Source organism: Syngnathus acus, chromosome 3 (genome assembly GCF_901709675.1).
Source record: "Syngnathus acus chromosome 3, fSynAcu1.2, whole genome shotgun sequence".
In the NCBI taxonomy this organism is placed as follows: domain Eukaryota; kingdom Metazoa; phylum Chordata; class Actinopteri; order Syngnathiformes; family Syngnathidae; genus Syngnathus; species Syngnathus acus.
This window is the reverse complement of record NC_051089.1, coordinates 12,676,680-12,695,828: the sequence shown is the minus strand read 5'-3', so window position 1 is coordinate 12,695,828 and position 19,149 is coordinate 12,676,680. Positions and strand designations below refer to the sequence as shown.

At 41.6% G+C, this 19,149-nt stretch overlaps 1 protein-coding gene across 12 annotated transcripts in view; it reads right to left on the bottom strand.

The window, feature by feature from the left end:
- Positions 1 to 127: 127 nt before the first annotated feature.
- baz2ba (bromodomain adjacent to zinc finger domain, 2Ba) overlaps positions 128 to 19,149 on the bottom strand; it is a 76,294-nt gene continuing 57,272 nt past the window's right edge. For 2 of the 12 annotated variants that reach the window (XM_037248414.1, XM_037248421.1), the window contains 24 exons: positions 18,571 to 18,663; positions 17,480 to 17,541; positions 16,246 to 16,311; positions 15,555 to 15,620; positions 14,773 to 14,817; positions 14,319 to 14,345; positions 11,078 to 11,143; positions 10,243 to 10,383; positions 9,311 to 9,565; positions 8,943 to 9,166; positions 8,667 to 8,741; positions 8,358 to 8,589; positions 8,216 to 8,278; positions 7,872 to 8,016; positions 6,905 to 7,689; positions 6,141 to 6,396; positions 5,807 to 5,962; positions 5,268 to 5,428; positions 4,453 to 4,787; positions 3,286 to 3,421; positions 2,984 to 3,130; positions 2,377 to 2,678; positions 1,970 to 2,113; positions 128 to 1,544 (listed from right to left, as the gene is read on the bottom strand). In XM_037248414.1, coding sequence (XP_037104309.1) covers positions 1,388 to 1,544; positions 1,970 to 2,113; positions 2,377 to 2,678; positions 2,984 to 3,130; positions 3,286 to 3,421; positions 4,453 to 4,787; positions 5,268 to 5,428; positions 5,807 to 5,962; positions 6,141 to 6,396; positions 6,905 to 7,689; positions 7,872 to 8,016; positions 8,216 to 8,278; positions 8,358 to 8,589; positions 8,667 to 8,741; positions 8,943 to 9,166; positions 9,311 to 9,565; positions 10,243 to 10,383; positions 11,078 to 11,143; positions 14,319 to 14,345; positions 14,773 to 14,817; positions 15,555 to 15,620; positions 16,246 to 16,311; positions 17,480 to 17,541; positions 18,571 to 18,663 — 4,139 coding nt within the window. In that variant the 3' untranslated portion in view covers positions 128 to 1,387. Of the gene's footprint in view, positions 1,545 to 1,969; positions 2,114 to 2,376; positions 2,679 to 2,983; positions 3,131 to 3,285; positions 3,422 to 4,452; positions 4,788 to 5,267; positions 5,429 to 5,806; positions 5,963 to 6,140; positions 6,397 to 6,904; positions 7,690 to 7,871; positions 8,017 to 8,215; positions 8,279 to 8,357; positions 8,590 to 8,666; positions 8,742 to 8,942; positions 9,167 to 9,310; positions 9,566 to 10,242; positions 10,384 to 11,077; positions 11,144 to 14,312; positions 14,346 to 14,772; positions 14,818 to 15,554; positions 15,621 to 16,245; positions 16,312 to 17,479; positions 17,542 to 18,570; positions 18,664 to 19,149 lie in introns of all 12 variants that reach the window. The other 10 variants (XM_037248412.1, XM_037248419.1, XM_037248416.1 and 7 more) reach the window with 8 other exon arrangements.

Here is a 19,149-nt window from a genome sequence, read left to right as displayed (position 1 = left end):
TCCCCAGTAATGTGCAAATGTGGATATGTGAGAATATTACATCTGGTGCAGAAGAACAATGCACTATTCTTTGCATTCAAACAATTAGTGCCAGGAAAACATTACTCAAAGAAAACCAGTCCAAGCATTTTACGTTGAAAAACATCCTTTTAATAGGTCCGTGCCACACACTAGTGAAAAATAAAGCTCCTACAAAAGAATGATACTTTTATTCCACATTATCTTAAATAAAGTAACTTCAAGTACTTTTTGACTTGGTACAAAAAAATCTAGCTGCCTCCATCAGGCCACAACACACAGCAAGGTTCAACACAGTGGTTACAAATGGCCTTTAGGTCCTCTGGCAGATGGTGAGGAAATGCGTCACGGATGCATCGATCAATGCTTGTTCCTTTTTTCTTTTCAACGGGTGAGGAATGATGTCTGTGTCATTGTCCAACTTTGGAGGCCTTGTTGGATTAAAATCATATTTAAAAAACAAAAACATGTCATAAAAACAAACGGAAAACAATAACATCCCCTACATGCCCCTGTTGGAAGGGTAGGCACTACCAAGATTAAGGATACCACAGTGTTTGCAGAGGATATGTATATACTGTACAAACAATATTTATCATGTTTTCATCACGTTCACTAAAATAGAATGCTACAATCATTCTAAGGCATAAACAATATCTTAATATTCTTAAACCATTTGTACACATTGTTTCAAACAAGACAAAATATTGACATTAATAAACAGTATATACACACACGAATCACCAATTAAACTGTCCCTCTGCTGTTCCTGTGAATAATTGAAAAATTGAAGACAGTCCTCTGACGCCCAAAGCACTGAACAGTGTAAACAGCTTTTTCTTCTTGGCATTGTTTGATATTTGGGTGATGAAAGAAAAAAAAGAAAACAAAAATGAGAACACAGACACATTCCTTTTTCGATTCAAAGCAGTTACACAGAGTCTTCCTTTTCATAGAAAATGAAGTGGACCTTGATTTCATAAATAATTATTACAAAATTAAATACATTCACTATAATACGATTAAATAACAAAACCAAAATATATTTACAGGTAGTGGAAAGTATTCTAGCGCAGACACATCAGTGAGGATTCTTTCAGTGCAGTGTTCTGACACAGGGAGTGGTATTGCACTACGGTACCCCATTTCTCTGGGAGTCTTTGGGGTTTTGGATCCCTGTTGTAATAAATCCAGCGCAGTTTGTGTAACAACTCGGATTTCAAGATGGCATCCGTCTCTCCTGCTGGCAAAGCCGCATTCTACCCCCAAGAATGAAATGAAAACCTGGTGCCCCGATATGAAAAGTAGAATGGGTTTGTTTAATGAGGATGAGGAGAATGTCGTTGTTGTTGTTGTTTTAACTTTGAATTTAGTTTGTTTGTTTCAGAAGCTCAGTCCAGCGCTTCTCAAAGAACTTCCTCATGTTATGACCAGCTCGACCGATGTCGGAATTGTCCTCGTTAAACCTTTCGCAGTTGTCAAACACCAAATTGACGTCAATGATGAAAGTCTCCAGGTTTTGATACCTGTGATCAGACAAGCACAAAACAGTGTGAGGCAAGGGCAAAATGCATAAACTGAAGATTGCTGAATAGCTTGATGCTAAGATGTCCTGAATGAGTTGACATTTTTCAAAACATCGGATTCAAATGGTCAGATCATCAGCAAGATTTGCAGAAGCTGGATAACAATTCTGATCATTTGAATCAAGTGTGTTGCAACAGGGAGACAGAAAAGATGCAGGACACTAGCCCTCGAGGACCGGAGTTGCCCACCAATATTCTCTACAGGGTCAAAATGTCCTGAATTTTGTGAATATTTTTTCGTTTGAATGGCTTAAATCAGTTGGCAAATGTGAGAATGCTTGTATAGTTATTAGGCATTCCTGAGCCTGCTACTGTCGAATAATGCAAGGACGGCAATGGTGCTAAAAGACAGGGAACCAACTCACTGGCTGCTCACGAGCTTCTCACGTATGGTGGAGAAATCCATGGGCTTTTTGATGACCTTCTTATAGCCAGGGACTGACTTGAGGTTGACAGGTGTCAGGAAAGGCCAGGCGTCTTGATGTCGCTCCAGCTCAGCAAGGAGAACCCTGGTCAAGTCAATACACACTTTATTACAAAGATGAATACATAAAATGTCATTTTCAAGGTTATTTCCAAGATGTGTATGGTGCAAAAAGACTGGAATTAGAAGGGTTCAAAAATATAATTCAACGGACATTTTATACTCAATCTTGGTCAAAAACGTTCTGGAGTAGCAGAAGCAATTATCATAAAAACAAGAATCTAAGACTGATTGTTGGCCATGATGAACAAGCAAGAGTGAGTTAAAGTAGCAAAAAGTCCATACTACCTGCATAAACCCAGGTCTCTGTTGTTGTCTCGAGCAGTCTTGGCTCTTTTGACACATACGGGACTCTCCTGATTTGGTCCCGGCAGAGCGGTTGAGGCCTCCTCACTCTTCCTATTGCGACTGTTGTCTTTTGAGCTTTTCTTGGGCGTGCTGCCGGCGCTGGCCGGGTCGTCCTCAGACACGTCCCCATTGCCGGCATGCTTCCCATTCTTCTTAGACTCGCCACCTTTCTTATTTGCACCCGCGCTGGATGCGACTGGCCTGCATGGAGGTTTCTTGTTTTTGGGAGTTGGACCACTTGCCTGGATAGAGTGGATACAATTTTCTCGAGATTTAGTACGGCATGACATTTCTGCACGCTAACTTTCGCATACTCCTTGGACAACACTATATGTTACTCATGAAGCAAAACGATTCACCAGTTGATATCTGCACACTACAAGTAGTATTAGAGAGGCAATAAATGTTAACAATGAATAAGTTCCAATCTATCCAGCCTGAGGTTGGACAAGCTGGCCGATAATGGCACTAGCAGTCGTTCGACTACAGTGGTGGGCTGAATTGTGAGGAAGAATGCAAGAGTTGTATTAAGGCAGATGGATGATACCTTAGTTATGCAGGCCGGGCAGTACCAGTCTCCCTCAGGGATGCTGGTGATTTTGGGCTTGTGACAGTAAGTGTGGCAGCCTTTGTCGCAGCCGTCACAGAGAAGCAGGAGGTCCTCGTTGTCTCCCTTCCTGCATATCTGACAGTACTGAACAACGAGTGCATCCGTTAAAAGCAAATACGCATGCTGTGGTCGTTATTGCAGCACATGATCCTTATCTTCTGCTTGCAGGTGATAAGAAGTAATAAAGTACAAATATCGTTTTTAATCAAAAATAAATAAAACAGAGTCCTTCTGCTCACCACTTTCATGATGGAGCGCTCCCAAGCGATGGACTTCTGTAGTTGCTGGATACACATGGCTAGCTGCGCGGCACTGCGCACTTCGAGCAGGGCCTTCCTCCACACCTTCATACCGTGGGCCACCTCCTCTTCGCCACTGTTAGCGGATAATAAGCAATGGCGACAATGAGAGTAGACACAACAGTCTACAAATACTTGGCACAATAAATAATATACAAGAAGATGGCAACATATCAGTTCAACCAGGCACCAACAAGACAGCAGAGCTTCAGCTGGCCAAGCATTAACATTGTGGGGAGTGTGCGACACCACTGGCAAGAGGTTACACTGACTTTGTCACTTCAAGGGACATTCATGCAAAAAGGAGTGAACGGATGAAACCTGCGTAAGTGTATGCGGGAGAGTAGTAGACCAAAGCCAAAGTTACTGATGCACAACACCATGCAGATGACTGTAGAAAACACAGGAAATACCACTCCCCCTCAGGACAAAAATGCACAAAATTAATGAAGAAAATAAAAAGCGACAAGCCACCATCAACAGTCTGCGGTGAAAGGACCCAGACTGTGAGGGGTCGTCAGGGACGTCGTTCAGGATTACTTTGTACACAAATTTGCGTGCTCTCAAACATGTGACACTCTTATGCCCACTACCCTAATGCATATTTCAGTATGAGAGTAGGATATGTGGGAGAGTTTCAATTGTGGCTGCGTGATGATTTCAGTAGTCGTGTGAGTGCATTTTAGTAGCGTGCATGAAAGTGTTTCAGTAGTGTGTAGAAGAAACCTTTGGTATTGCAAAAATGTTTTCAGTGTAAAAATTATTTGCAGGAGGGAGGGAAAAAAATCAGGGTGTGTGACAATATCGCCGTTGTGTGCATATGAGTGTTGCAGTGAGTTTTTCAGCATAAAGTTTTTATCCGTGAATGAGTGAAAATAAAAAAAACTCAACAGCATGGACTGTGTGAGTGGGTATCAGCATTACTATATGTATGAGAGGATTTCAGTCGTGTTTTAGGTGCCTGCGTGAAAGGCAATATGAACGACGTCCCCAGCTGCCCTCCATTCAATACCCTGAACTTTGGAGCCATACGGGAAAGCACACACAGACAGATGAGAGGGTCTTAATGTGAGAGCGGGGTAGCTTTCGGTTGGAGAGATGACCTACCCTTCCCTGTCAGCACTAGCGGATGGTGCGGGGGCAGGGACAGTGACCGTACCCACATTATCCAGCCTGATCTGAATGGTGGTACCTAAGGGGCTCCTCAGGTACCTTCTCTCGATGTTGCGCTCCAGATTGGCCAGACGGGTCACTGCTATGTCCAGAGGGTTGTCTGGGTGACGCATCACCCCGCCCTTCTCCCCCCGCTCCTCGGGATGATCCTTGCCGTCCTTGTCTCCCCCGTTTGCCGATGAGGATGTGGGGCCCGATTTGGAGAAGGGTTTGTGCTCGTAATACACCAGATCTTCCCTCTCGGACTGGGGGTCAGGATGGGTCCAGCCCTGGGAGAGGAAATTGGGATGCTCGCAACTGAGTATTAAAATCACCCGATCGTACCAAAACATGTTTGGGCTATTTGACAGAATTGTCGTATCATTAAGTGTTGAGGAGTTCTGGTTGGTTTTGAAAACTTTCGCTTTTAACTATGACGTTTTTCTTTTTAGTCACTACTTCAGCATGTAGCTTTTACCACAACAAGGTTTTCCTATTATGTCACTCACGTGTTTTTTGTGTCTTATAAATCAAAGTTACTTGCTACATAACTGCTGCTCATCTGTGACACAGTAAAAAATAAAGCCACAAGTCTTCATTAATGATATAAATAAGAAGGGTACGTAGGACTTTACCAGTGAACTGTTTTGCCAAATGAAGAAGCCAAACGTATCACGTTAAAATGCGAAAACGATTGCGTCTGTGTTAAAAGATGATCTTGAACGGGTTTTTTTCTGGCTGAGCAGCAATATGCTTCCCTAGCTACATACCTTGACCTGCAGGCTGGCAGCAGTGACCTTCCTTTCGAGTTCCTCCACCTGCTGGAGCACGGCTATGTCCATCTCCATAGCCTGCTCCTCCACACACCAGCCTCGTACCGACTCCACGCTGACCTGGCTCTCCTCCAGCTCCCGTAGCTCGATCATGGCCACTAGATGGATATATGCAGACTTCCATCAACAACATGGAATGCCATGATATAAACTTTGTTTACTTTGTACAGCAATTGTATGAATCCAGTTAATTTTGCAGGTTTATAATTAGCGTAACATGTTCATTAGATGTGAGTGTAAATCTAGCAGCTTTAATTTTTTGATTTAAATATAGTGATGCCTTGAGATGCACGTATTCATTGACCATGCTTGTTACTCAAAACAATAATTGTCTTTCAAATTCAAACAACAATCGTATCTCAAATGAGTTTCCCGAAACGAAAGCAAAAAAAAATGGCATTTCAATAATAACACTGACGTCCCTCTAGTAACATACTTTAAAGGGAGTGTTCAATGTGCTGTTTTGCGACGCTTACCATCTCTGTGTTTAATGCAGACTTGAGGGATGATTTCGATATATTTCTGCACCTGCCTCTGGAGGCCTTTCTCCCTGACACCTCGGCTGTGGAGAGCAGCGACCAGCGCCCGCAGCTCCTCGACGTCAGATATACGCCACCAACCGCTCAACATGTCTAAAAGAGATCAACACAATCAGTGTTAGTGAGCGCAGGTTTACCACCCATCTCATTTTCACTCAACTACATAACCTGTACAGAAAAGTTGCCCCTAATCCCGTGTTGGTGTGACACCTGGAAAAGTATTTTCAGTGGTGCTCTCAATCATTTTTTTTCCAGATATCGTCAGACTCACCCTCTGGGATAGGTCGGGGTGTGTGGTGGTCAAGAGATTTTGGAATCTCCAGGGCAGGAGGAGAGGGCATGGAGGAACTTTTCTCAAGACGAGGTAGAGGTGATTCACTCTTGCTGGACACACTCGCTGCCGTGTTGCCCTCCACAGAATGACCCAACATGGGATTGGGGCTGTTGCACAGAGGCAAGCTGGGACTTATCATGCCACTCGGCCAGCTCCCCAAAGACACTCCAAGTAATGAAACGCCCGGCTTTGGCTGGGAATAAAACAGAAGGATTGTGGATTAGAGCCACACACAAAGAAAGTCCAGGTAACTCCTCAGTTTCTTTTAATCGGGATTATCACCAACATAAAGTTAACCTATTGTGCCAGAATTTTGCAACCCTACTCTGAGGCAGTGCTGCCACCTAGGGGTATGCACAGCACACAACACTTTTAGTTACACCTGCAGTCATCGCCACAGTCAAGGTAGTTCAGTGTCAAACATTTTCTCAATTTTACAATTATATATGTTATGCCTGCAAGTATTTTAAATTACTGCGTGTTTAACAGGTGCGTTGCAATAAGTTTAAATGCGTGTAGGACGGGTGAAACTATTTGGAAATTGTTTTCAATATGGTATTGACAGCGCAGATTTTCACTTACTATGGGGGATATGTTTGTAATTAAGTTAAAAACTACGCAAGTTTGAGATGTAAGATGTGAAGGTCCCATTTACGAGCAAACCTTCAATTTTGCCAATGAATGATATATAGTGGCCTCACCTGCAGTGCTGAGAGAGGGTAGGTGAGGAGGCCGGCCGGGTGGTGCGGGCTGACTGAAGCCGACGCCGCAGAAGGAGTGAGAGGGAGGGCAGGTGACGCTGGAGGAGATCTGGGCTTGCTGGGTGTGGAGGACGCCTGGGGAGTGGCATCGAGAGCCCCGGGAGGGGTCGTCGTGAGGGAAGAAAGGTCGCAGGGGTTGCGAGGGAGCAGGCTGAACCAGTGCCCGCTCCTCTCGGTCAGAACCCGAAGCAGTTGGTCGTTGGGCTGGAGGGAGAGTTGCTGGGATGGAGTTGGGGAAGAGGCCGGAGGAGTGTTCCCCGGGCTTTCACGCAGGACCGGAGGGCAATGGGCGGAGAGGGAGGTCGAGATCGGCCCGGGCACATTTGAAGTGTCCTGACTGACAATCACAGCCGTTTTTGCCGCTGTGGGCTCAGAGGTATTGCGAGAGGGGGAGTATGACGTCACGTTATTTGTAGCTATAGGAGAACGCGTACGGTTGTCATTCTCTCCAACGCGAGGGCTCCCCTGGTCCTCCGCCTTTACTCTTTCTCTGGGGGCACCAGGACAAAGTTGAGACACATAAGCTTGTTGTTGGTAGAAGGTGGAGTCCTTCCTCTCTTCGTGCTCGTTCCCATCTTCCTTCTGTTGTTGCAAGCCATGTGCGAGGCCAGAATGTGAGACAGGTTCGTCCTTCTCCAGTTCAATCTCCTGAGGTTCATCTTTGACCTTGACCTCCTCTGCTGCTTTTCTACGCCTCTGTCGCTCCTCCTCTCGTTCCTCTGGAGCTGCATGAAAGAGAAGACAATAACATAAGTCTTTGAAGGTTGAAAATATAAAGGATGAATGATATTTTACACTACTGACAACCCCTTTAAATGTATTTAGAGAAACATAATTCTTGAAATGGTAGTAAAATCTAACAAGACTGCCATCAGACCAGCATTGTCTCTCAACGTACAGTAATTACCTTCTCCACTCTCCATGGCTTCAATGAAAACCCCTCCACAATGGGGAAGTACCCAGTATCGACGGCGGTACCGATCTTGGCCATACATCATAGAGCGCAGGGAATGGGATATTTCAAACAGCTTTCTTCTCGTCTGGTGATGTTGCTGCAGTAAGACAGAGCATTCAGTTGGACATTCACTTTGCAAATTTAAAGTGTACTGCAAGTTCATAATTGAGCAACCAAACATTTTCCGATGCAAAATAAGAACATATATGCATAACTTCATATTTTGCATTTACCTTTATACAACCAACATATATTTTCCAATTACCAATGAAGGAAATGAATCAAAGTAACAATACCTTAGCTAACTTCTCAATCTGCTTTTCTAGCTCTTCCACACTTGTGGCTTGGTCAACTTCATCCTGACACAACAGAACGCAATTCAGCTATTCTCCAAAGTTATTAATCCATTGATATATCATTTTGTGTTTTTTTTTTTACCTCATCATATGTTTCTACTTTTTTAACCTTCTTAAGGTCTTCTTCATCCTCATCTTCGTCATCGTCAGCCGGATCGTCACTGTCGTCATCATCGTCATCGTCGTCGTCGGTGTCACCACCAAGTTTCCTCTTGCGTTTGATTGCTGAGGACGGCGTACCGAGAGACTGGTTGTCTTCAACGCCTACGCTGGCTTCCCTCTTCCCAGTGCGTTTGGCATAAATGGTTCTCAATCTGGATTGGAAAATATTGTTTGAGGGTTATATTGTCCATAGTTAAACAACATTCTTCAGTAAAGCCAAACTACTTACTTCTTAAGTTTTCCCTCCATGATAATTTTATCTTTCCTCATGTTTGCCATCTGATCCAGGTTTTTATCAATTTCACTGTAATGAAGGGTTACAATACTGTGAGATCCACTGGCTGCTTTTGTAAACAGACTATACACAAAATTTGTCATTGGTTGAATGAGCTTCATGTTGTTAAAGGTGGCGTTTAATATCGTAGTATCCTTGAGCAACTTTAAGTTCGTGTTCAAGTTTCACCAGAATTGATTAACACAAGTAGGTTTTAAAAGCATGTGATACCTGATAACTACTTTGCTGCAGGCTAGCTCGTTTGCTAGGAATCCCAGGATGGAGGCCTTCTGGGAAGGTGTGTGGGCCTGGAAAGCCTTGGTCTTCAGACTGAGGGCCAGAGGGGCCAATTCGGTATTGGCACAATGAGCCCCCATGTACATCTGCAGCACCTCAGATACATTATCCCGGTTTATGCCGACGTTCGTCAGATGGTCCCCCAGCATGGTCTTTGTCTAGCACAAAAGTACAATATGTTTCATTTGTAGCTTTCATTCATACTTCGGGTTGTAAAATCGTGGGGATGCTTGTTTTTCAATTTGGACCAAAAACAAATTACAACAAAGAATCCCACTTAATACTGAAGGTTGTTAACTTACCCTTTGTCCAGGGGGCAAACCGGGATCACAGACTGCCAGAGAGAGTAGTTTGACCAGGATATCTTGGACTTGACCCATGCTGTCACCCACATTGAGCAAGCCCTCTTGTAGCATACCCAATGTTGGGACATCAGCATTCAAATCTAGGCCCAAAACCTTTCCAAATCCTCGCAAGAACTGCATCAGCATCAAACAGTCGGACACTGCACGTCCTGGAAGGATCAGCCCGGGAATTCTGGAGAACTCAGGGAGAGCCTGAAGACGACAATGTGGGTAGAATGTTTTCTTCAAGTTCAAATAAGCAATATTTGCTCATTAAGTGCAAAGCTGTCGCCAATGTGTTTGGTTACAACCTTTAATATTAGGTACCGGTAGTACTACCATTAACCACTTGATGGCATAGAAATAAAAACGATCACTTATTTTGTGTCATCGAAACTATTCGTTTGTCTTCTAAAAACATTCAGCAAGAAGTTCATTTTCCATGCACACGGTGTATTCCAGAATATCTTCATAATGATTATCTATATCAAATTATGAATGAGATATTTTCAAAATGTATCAAAAGCCAGTGTAATAATGTGTATTTTGTTTTACACAAGTCATTTTTGGATAAAAACATCTACAACCAAAGAATGTGATATCCTATCCTACTTAAGACAGCAACAATTATAATATTTTCATGCGGTTTTATTCTTTTATGGCATTGTGAATCCACAATGTGTATTTCGGTTCACTTTAGGAAAATAAATCATTTCAGGTCCAAAGAGTGACATTTAGGGTATTTGTATTGTTTTCAAATGGCATAACAGGTCAAATTTGCCGCAGTCGGTGTGTGAGGGCTCATTGAAAGAAATACATCAACAACATGTTACATAAATAATCATATTACTAAAGCTATTAGTAAACATATCACTAAAGATCTTAACTACCTTCTGATCAGACAGGCACATGTCTTCATTTGGCTTCTTCAGCTCTCTGGCTATCTCCAATTCCAGCCTGCGTTGCTCCAGCTTTCGCTCTTTGTTGAGACGCTTCTCGTCCCTTTTTTCTTGCCGCAGGCGCTCGCGCTCCTGAGGAGTCCGGAGTTTGCAGAAGCATTAGGAGAAAAGTATTTGTACAGAATTCTATACGAGCGCACTACATATGTGTATGTGTGTGTGAAAGCATACAAGTGTTAGATTGCAGCTATGCATTCCAAGGAAAAGTGCTTGAGGGTCAGAATCTTGGGAGGTAAAGAGTGAATGATAATGGGAAAACACGGGAAGGCGAATGAGGAACATCCGTTTTAATGTCGCGCCGTAGGGGTGTCCAAACTACTGGCCGGAGGCCATTTGCAGCCCGCCTTCCTTTTTTCGTGGCCCATGATAAATACTGTGGGTCAGTGTAAAAAAAAAAAAAAAAACGTTGGGGGTCACACATCTGACCACTACTACGACAACTGGACTTGGACTGCTTTTAGTCAGCTCATTGTTTTATGTATTTCTTTCATCACTCATGGCCGTCGTCCACACTGTTTGAATCAATGACAGCATAATAAATGTGCATTTTTGTTTAGCGTATCAAATTAGCAATTGAACAGGATGGCTTTTTTTTTTTTTTTTAATTTCCTGAAAAGCAGTGATTTTGAATTCCTCCAGACAGCGACCATTGCAAGGATATAATTTTCCTGGTTGATTGCTTTTAGCCTGCAAAAAGTTTGCACACCCCCGGTGCCGTGCGTGTGCGCACATGTGTAGGTCTTTTGGTTTTTCAGCCTATGACTACCTCTGCTTTCTTGCGAGCCTCAACAGCCTTCATCAGCATTACATGCTGCCTCCTCCTTTCTCTCTCCTACAGTGGCAGAAAAGAAAGGCACATTACAGTAAGTAACAGGGACATACTGCAAATCGCCTGATCGAGGCCATACAATTTTAGTGTGTATTAAAACAACAGTAATGTTCTAAATTCATTAGAGGAATCATACTTGGAACAAACACAAAACGATGCTTCACATGTATACACTGTCACATGTATGGTGGAAGCATTACGTGAAGAGTACAGTAGTACGATGACAACCAAAAAGCAACACATAGATGCGATACGTAATAGATGTGATGACAGGCTCAAAAAAGAGAAGCAGCTGGAATCAGTGACGGTGCATCTAAGCTAAAGCGGACAGAATAGAAGCGACAACATATTGTTTGCCAGAAGATAATATATTGTATTAGTCATTGGTGACATTTATTTGACGCTTTACTAATAATATTTAGTGGAAGGGACGACAAAAAGGAATGATGAGCTACAAACAGAATTGGCACTTCAGTGGATTTGGCAGCTTTAGTATTAGCACAGTATGAGACTGTTGAGGATGAGACATCTATTTTGTTCACTGGTGGATGACTCATAGTCTCCTGCAAAAGGCCACGAGAATCACCGGTAACTGACTATCATTTTATCTGATCTCTTCAGGTTTTCCCCTCAACGGTATGTGAGTGTCATTCCCACTGTGATCCACCAAAGGACGCAATTACCACTAGTTCAGCCTGCCAAGAACATTCCCAGCACAGTGACTCAAATGGTTGTTAGGAGCATTTTAACATTGTGGGGGTGGAAAAACAGGCTGGGAGGCTGGCAGTCCTTGTGTTGGTTTTCTTTTTAACTAAATTGAAATCTGATAGTGTTTTTCACGAATATTATACAGCGCTTCATTATATTTTTATATGGCTTTTTACAATACAGTGGCGCCGTTGACTTACAACCAAAATGAAAATACTTTCAAGGAGCATGGTTAAATGGCTGGTTGGAGAGCCTGACAGGGCTGTTAACACGCCAAAATTAGTGTGTGTGTGTGATTTTTTTTACAGTCTCTGTGATGTTTTTTTTATTATGTTTTGATATTTAACATTACAGGGCTGCTTCTCTTTATTTAAAACACGTGTTCGGAATTTGTGTTTTTTTTGGGCCACATAATTAGAAAAATAACTTTTCAATTAGTTTCAAAGTGAAAAATTGATTTGTTACATGAGAAAATTGTGTTGAGCTTGGCCACAGAAAGAATTAAACTCAAGGTATCACTGTTAGCATTACGCTATCTGAGTTTTGATATGTGGTTTGGTTGTACATTTTGATGTACTAAATATGTTTTTTTTTCTTTTTTCAATGGTTCAGTTTTACTGTAAACATAATCTGAGAGTGACAAATAGATGAAAGAAAGTGGGATTACAATTCACTTTGATATAGTACAGCTCACTTTGAGAGGGTACGGTGCAATGTTTCCGGTCATTTGTAAATATATAATACTATAAATGAGGTAGTTCCTTCAATGATAGATAGATAATTAGATGCATATCTCAATATATTTTAAAATGGAATGATTCGGTGCAAATTGATACGTTGGCATCTTTTGAATCAAAACTGATTTTCCAGTTCAAATGTTGTTTTTTTGTTACACCCCCTCGTGTCTCTTCATCTAGGATTTTCAACGATCGTAAATTGGGTCTGAAACATATACCTGCGATAACGGGTTTATTATGGATCAAAACAGGTACAATAAGATCCACTTGAATTGCCCGTCCAATTCTTTAAATACCAATATTACTTTCAGTAAATTGCACCCGTAGAGTTTGTATGTTGGTCCAATGGGATTGATTCAACAGCTCTTACAGATCATTATAAGGCAGACCTTTTTAGATTCAGCTGCAGCTATACATTTGTGAGAAGGGCTATAAACAGCATAGTCAGGCCCAAAGAAAATGCTCTCCAGAACCCATTTGTCCCCGTGGTGGAATCGATCACGGCGATCATCTGGCAACATGCAGTTTCAGCCGTCAAATGAGCCGACAGTGACGTGGGAGATCCGACTGAAGCGTCTCATGTCCACAATGAAGATAAAATGATTTCAAGTAACGCCTTTCAGATGTGTGCATAAACGGTGAATGATAAGAGAGGCTGGGGCAGATTCAAGTCCAGCGCTCGGATGGCAGAACAGATATATGGGCAAACTGACACAAGCTTGACGACTGGGCCAAATTGTCAATCACTCATGACTAGGTTTGCAAAAGGGTAAACATTTTGCAGTCAATTTTCATCGAAATCATAGGAATTAATTGGAACGGCATGCATCTTTTCCAAGAATCCGTGCACGTTCGTCCGAAGCATTTTTGTAGAATGTGTAAAAAGGCCAAATTAGAATACAAATACTTATTATGCGTTCCCTGGTCTTCTCAGCAACTCAGGCGCAACATAGATGTGACTCAGACTTTCAAAATGAAAGCAAGCAGTGTAATATCGATTTCACCACACTTTCTCGGGCCACATGATGGCGTATTTAGTAATCACACTTGATGTACACAAAATGGCTTGTGCGTGACTGCTAAATAAGCCACCATAGGACCAAAGATAGTGAGACCTTTGGTGAGACCTGGCATGATTTTATTTTAAAGGTCTGAGCACCAGATAAAGACTGCGAGAAACGCGACAGAATTCACAAAAGAACTCGCAGCAAAAATATAAAAAAAATATGGTGATTGGGACATTATGGAAGGGACTAGTAATTACGAAACCTGAGGTTCCACCTTAAATCCCATTACCTCAAGTTCCTGTCTGAAAATTCCTGCAATTTTGCAACCCCACTCATGAGCAACACTCGCTACTCCAATACAACAATTAAGACAATGTGTGTAATGGATGGAAACTCCTCGAGTGCACTTTTGAGACACAGTGAGTGTGATTTGACTAGGAGTCTTTGCAATGCATTCTGAGTAGAAGAGGGGGCGGGGGTAGGCGGAGGTAATGGGGGAGGGGGACAGAAGCTGCCTGGCCAATGTGACACGGTCAGTTGCCCCTCAGGACGAGCAGATGGAGGCAGCATACTGACTTTTTTTCTCTTTTGTTTTGCTGGAAAGCCATGCAGAAGAATGTAGTATGACAGCAGCCAGTGCTACACTTAATGCATTGCTATGACAACCATAACACAACCAGTTACACGATGCAGGTGTTAGATGTACAAAAATAAACATACCCATACCATATCTAGTCTATGCCTCTCCAACTCCTGGCAGAGAGAGTTGGCAAAATATTATGAAACAGAAGTAAAATCCAGAACCAGAAAGCATAGTGTTTTCATATTCAGAATTACTCATGACTTTCATTAGAAGCTGATGTTTTATTTTTAAACACACACTTTCACACGCTTACTTAAAATACAGACGGAAAGAAAGCCAAACAAACACACACGCGCGCGCACACACAAACGCACACAAACGCACACAAACACACACACACACACACACACACACACACACACACACACACACACACACACACACACACACACACACACACACACACACACACACACACACACACACACACACACACACACACACACACACACACACACACACACACACACACACACACAGAGGCAAATTGCTTTTTTTGTTGAGCAGTAACTAGCGGATAAGTTCTGGTGAGCCTACCTGGTGCTTCAGGATCTCCGCCTGCTGTCTTCTCAGCTCCTTTTCCTTGGAGACAAAAGAGAGATGAGGGGGGAAGATCAATGCACTGTGATACTCCTGCCAATCCCTAGATTGTTTTTTAGAAGCCACGCCAACTGAAAAGGAACACTAGCGAGCTTTGCTGTAAGACAAAAAAGCTCAGCAATGAAATTGCCTTAGTAATCTTTTGGATAGAGTACTAACTAATGGGACAACTCGGGCATCCATGCCGTCCATATTACTAGTAAGACAAAATAGTGCACAAGTTGAGATCTGCCCAATAAAGCTGGGCTCCAGACTGCCACTAAATGGTCACATTTTGCCCCTAAAACATGAGACAGCACGAGTTAAAGTTTTCATCCACTCGCGCAAGTGTGACCGGTAAATCTATTGATGATTTATACATAATTTAAATGAAATAATTTTGGTTGCTGACACTTCCACACTGTGGCTCAAAAGATATTTGCGATGCCTTGATTTACTAAGGTGAGTACACAGTCACAGCCAGGAATGCAAATGTAGTATAGAGATGCTAGATATGAATAAATATGAAATGTCACCCAAAAAATTACATTATGAATATATTAATAGTAATAATAGGCTTCAATTTCAAACCCTGTATATCTTGAGCAAGCAACAATGACCAAGAAGATGATCAATGAATAGCTTCTCCTTAATAAACCTTTTCCTAATGTGGAATCATCCTTTAAATGAGGACAATTATTTATAAACTAGTGAAATTCATTCTAGGGCTTTGGTCATACCTTGATTCGTTTTTCAGCTTCCAATATTTTGGCATTGGCCACTTCTTCCTTCTTTCTCCTCTTGGCCTGCAAATAAAGATTCAAGTCAATAACTGACACATGTCAATCAGTCTCAGAAGAGCTTGGCTTCTGCCATGGCTTCAGCCCAAAGTTTGCAGATCCCTGGAATGTCACATTTGTAAAACACCGCCAATGAATTATGTATCTCTTTAACACGTAATTGTGAAAACGTCAAAGCTTCCTGTTAAGGGGGTCTTGTCAACCGTGTCGACTCAAAATTGATTTAGTCCTAAAACACTTTGAAGCTGCGGCATTATAATTGCGGGCGCCTGGATATGTGCGTCTGTGTATGTGTAAGCATCTCCGTGTGTGTGTGGCACCTTTTTTTTCTCTTTCCACTCGACCCACTTACGCTGAAATGTTACTGTTGTCTGATGTGGAAAAAAATACTTTTCTGTCCAATTTAAATAAGGTCTGCCAACCACCATTTTAATATTCAACAGCCGTCAACCAAGACCAATTTAGCATTAGTTCCATATGGAATTATGCCTAGGAAGACGCAACGCCTCCAAAGCAGGCCACTATTCAGTAATGAGCTTTAGGAAGATTAAAAATACTATAGTCGTCGGAGGGCCTGCAACTATCCAGGAATGTTCTGCTTAATCAGGTGCTGTTGGGTCAGATTCTATACCTCCAAAATTTGCTGTGCCCTGAGTTCTTTCTCCATCCGAATCTGCTGAATACGCTTGATCTTTTCCTGTGGGTGGAACAAAATGAACAAACATTTTTTTTTACTATGCAGACACAGTATGTTTTGGGTCAATTTGCCCAATGACATCATCACAATTAGTGACTACGTATATGAAATAAATTAGGAAAGTCTGTCTGCCATTAACAGATGAATCTTTATTGTTTAAGAGAAAAGAGAAAGCGCTTTTGTATTTTACACCACTTGTTTTGTTGTTTTACGCTTACACTGTTACCAATCCCCGCATCCACTCAGGCCCCTTCAAAGAATCCTCCCAAAAAAATCCTCCCAAGCTGTTTGCCATTCGCCCTTCAAACATAAAAAATAAATAAAACCAGGAGAAATACAAGTTGTAACAACCTCATAGTTTTGCCTTAGATATGTCCCTTTGGTTTGATGCTAACAATGTATATTTATATGTATTATACTTCCACTAGATGGTCAAGGCACACGCGCCAAAAGGAACAGCAAAATGTCAATGTAAGTAAAATAATGCAGAAAAATACTGTTTAATTATTTACACTCTCTTTAAGTGTAATTAATGCATTTTTAGAAAAGTAAAATATTATGAATGCCATTTATTGCAACTCTAAAAAAATAAACAGCAATTTTATTAATTGGGCTCCTTCCATTTTAATAGGACAAGATGATTTGAAGTTTGAATGTTATAAATTATGTGCATGGTTGCAGAATAAATCAAACTCGTGCCTCAGGCACCACTCTTCATGACGGACTTGTTTTGAGATTTTTCCCATGACCCATCAAAAAAACAAACAGATGTACTATGTTTCTGCGGGAGCCATTACAAATGTAGTGGATATACTGATAATTGTTGGAACTGTTTCAAGCTCCCTTGAACACTGGTACCATTGCCCCATTAAAATACACACAGAGTCAAGACTCCTATTTTATCTTGATTTAACACACAGGAAAATCTGAACTCCATTTTAGTAGACACGGGACATCATCAGAGTACGCAACCCTACGATTTAAATGAGTTAAATTTAACCCCACCTGTGTAAAAATGGATAAAATTACTTCACATGACAATACCGTTGTTCATTCAGGCAAAAAGACAACAGTATTTAATGCTAGCAGAAAAGAAAAGAATAGAATCAGAATAGATCTGCTGAGCATTTCTGACTGGGTTTCAAACACATGGAGTACATCTACATACCTGCTGCTTGAGAATCTTGATCTGCTCTTTTTGCTTCCGTCTCTCCTCTGCTGCCATAATTGCTGCAAGAATTTAGAGTTTATATGATTAACTACAAAATTGGCCTACACAGCTGGACTCCCAGATGTATCCCAGTGACAGATTTAGTAGCCTTTAATTGCGCCTAAAAGGCTTGGTTGGCATCTTTCATGCTGTCAACTTCCACAGTCGGTGTGAGACAAGAATCTGTGTGTCTGAATGTGAATTATGGGTCGGCAATCAACAAAAGTCACTTGATCAATCAGGGAACGCAATGGTTATAAAAAATTTTACATATCGACTTACGATATGACTGGACCTTGTGCATAGTCAAAATGAAACTGAATGTATGTTTTTGCTAACAATAGCTGGTGTAGTTTACTTTGCCAACATGTATTTTGTGGAAATACCAAAAGGTGAGTTTGATGACTAAAATCAATGTATTGATGATGTACAAATCTCATCTGCCAGGGGAAATCACACCCCATTCCCTTTAACTGGTTAACAGTGCAAAGCAACTTTATTAGAGTACCCGATGTTTCGTTGTTTCGTCAAATTAAGAGCACTGCTAATTACAAATAGTAATTGTCATTTTATCTTTCTGTAATGGTTAATAAACCAGTATGTAAAAGCCGATTAACCAAATGGCATTTTAATGATTAAGTATAACTTTCATTATTCAGTGTTCACATTAAATAGTTTGATCCCGAAATGTCATTATTTCTTGAGTAAAATGTCTAATCACAATAGTTTGTTTGCAAATCTGAACAGAAAAATGTCATCTACTGCAGTATTCTCTCACTAGTAACATGGAGTTGTTCAACTAGTGTGCCCGAGTTGACCTACTTAAATGCAGTAATGTCATACAATAGTGAAAACAAAACAGGAGCGGAAAAGAACATTACTTTTAAGACAGGTTATTCTACTAGCACAGCCTTGTCAATCGACTAGGGCCTCTTACGAGTGAGGACAAACAGCACACTAGTAGATGTACCCTAACTCGAAACAGCTTTCACAGTATAAAATAATAAACGCAATGACTGACCAGTAGATCGGACAAAAAAAGGACCTACCTTGCTGTTTGCGAGCTTCTTTGGCAGCACGTGCCAGTGCCTGCTTTTCTAGCTTTCTCATCAGTTTCATCTGGGCTGCCTGTCGGGCTATTTCTGAACACCGAAAAAGAGATAAGTTGTCAGTGAGGAATTTTTATGCCTGACCTTCCTTTTCTGAATGAATGATAATGAAGGGGTTGTTTGTTGATTTAAAAGTGGATCAACAACAGTGGTGAGAAGTACAACTACTTAGTTACTGTACTTAAGTTGACTCTTCTTGTATCTACCTTTGAGTATTTATTTTTACTTTACTCCCTGGATTTTAAAACTTTGTGTGCCTAATGTTGTCGAAAAAGGCTGGATACTTTTTATCCAACATCCACAGATCTCGACAACATAAAAAGTAACCATGGTTGAGATCCTAAGTGATTGAGTGGTTTAGAGCAGTGGCTCTTAACCTGGGTTCGAGCGAACCCTAGGCGTCTCAGGGGCAGAGCCTCCACTGCGGAGGTCCAAACACACCTGATTTATTGTGTTTGTGATGACATATCTGAACTGGTCTCGCAAAGGCAAGAGCAGAAGTCAGTGTTGTGAGTTCAT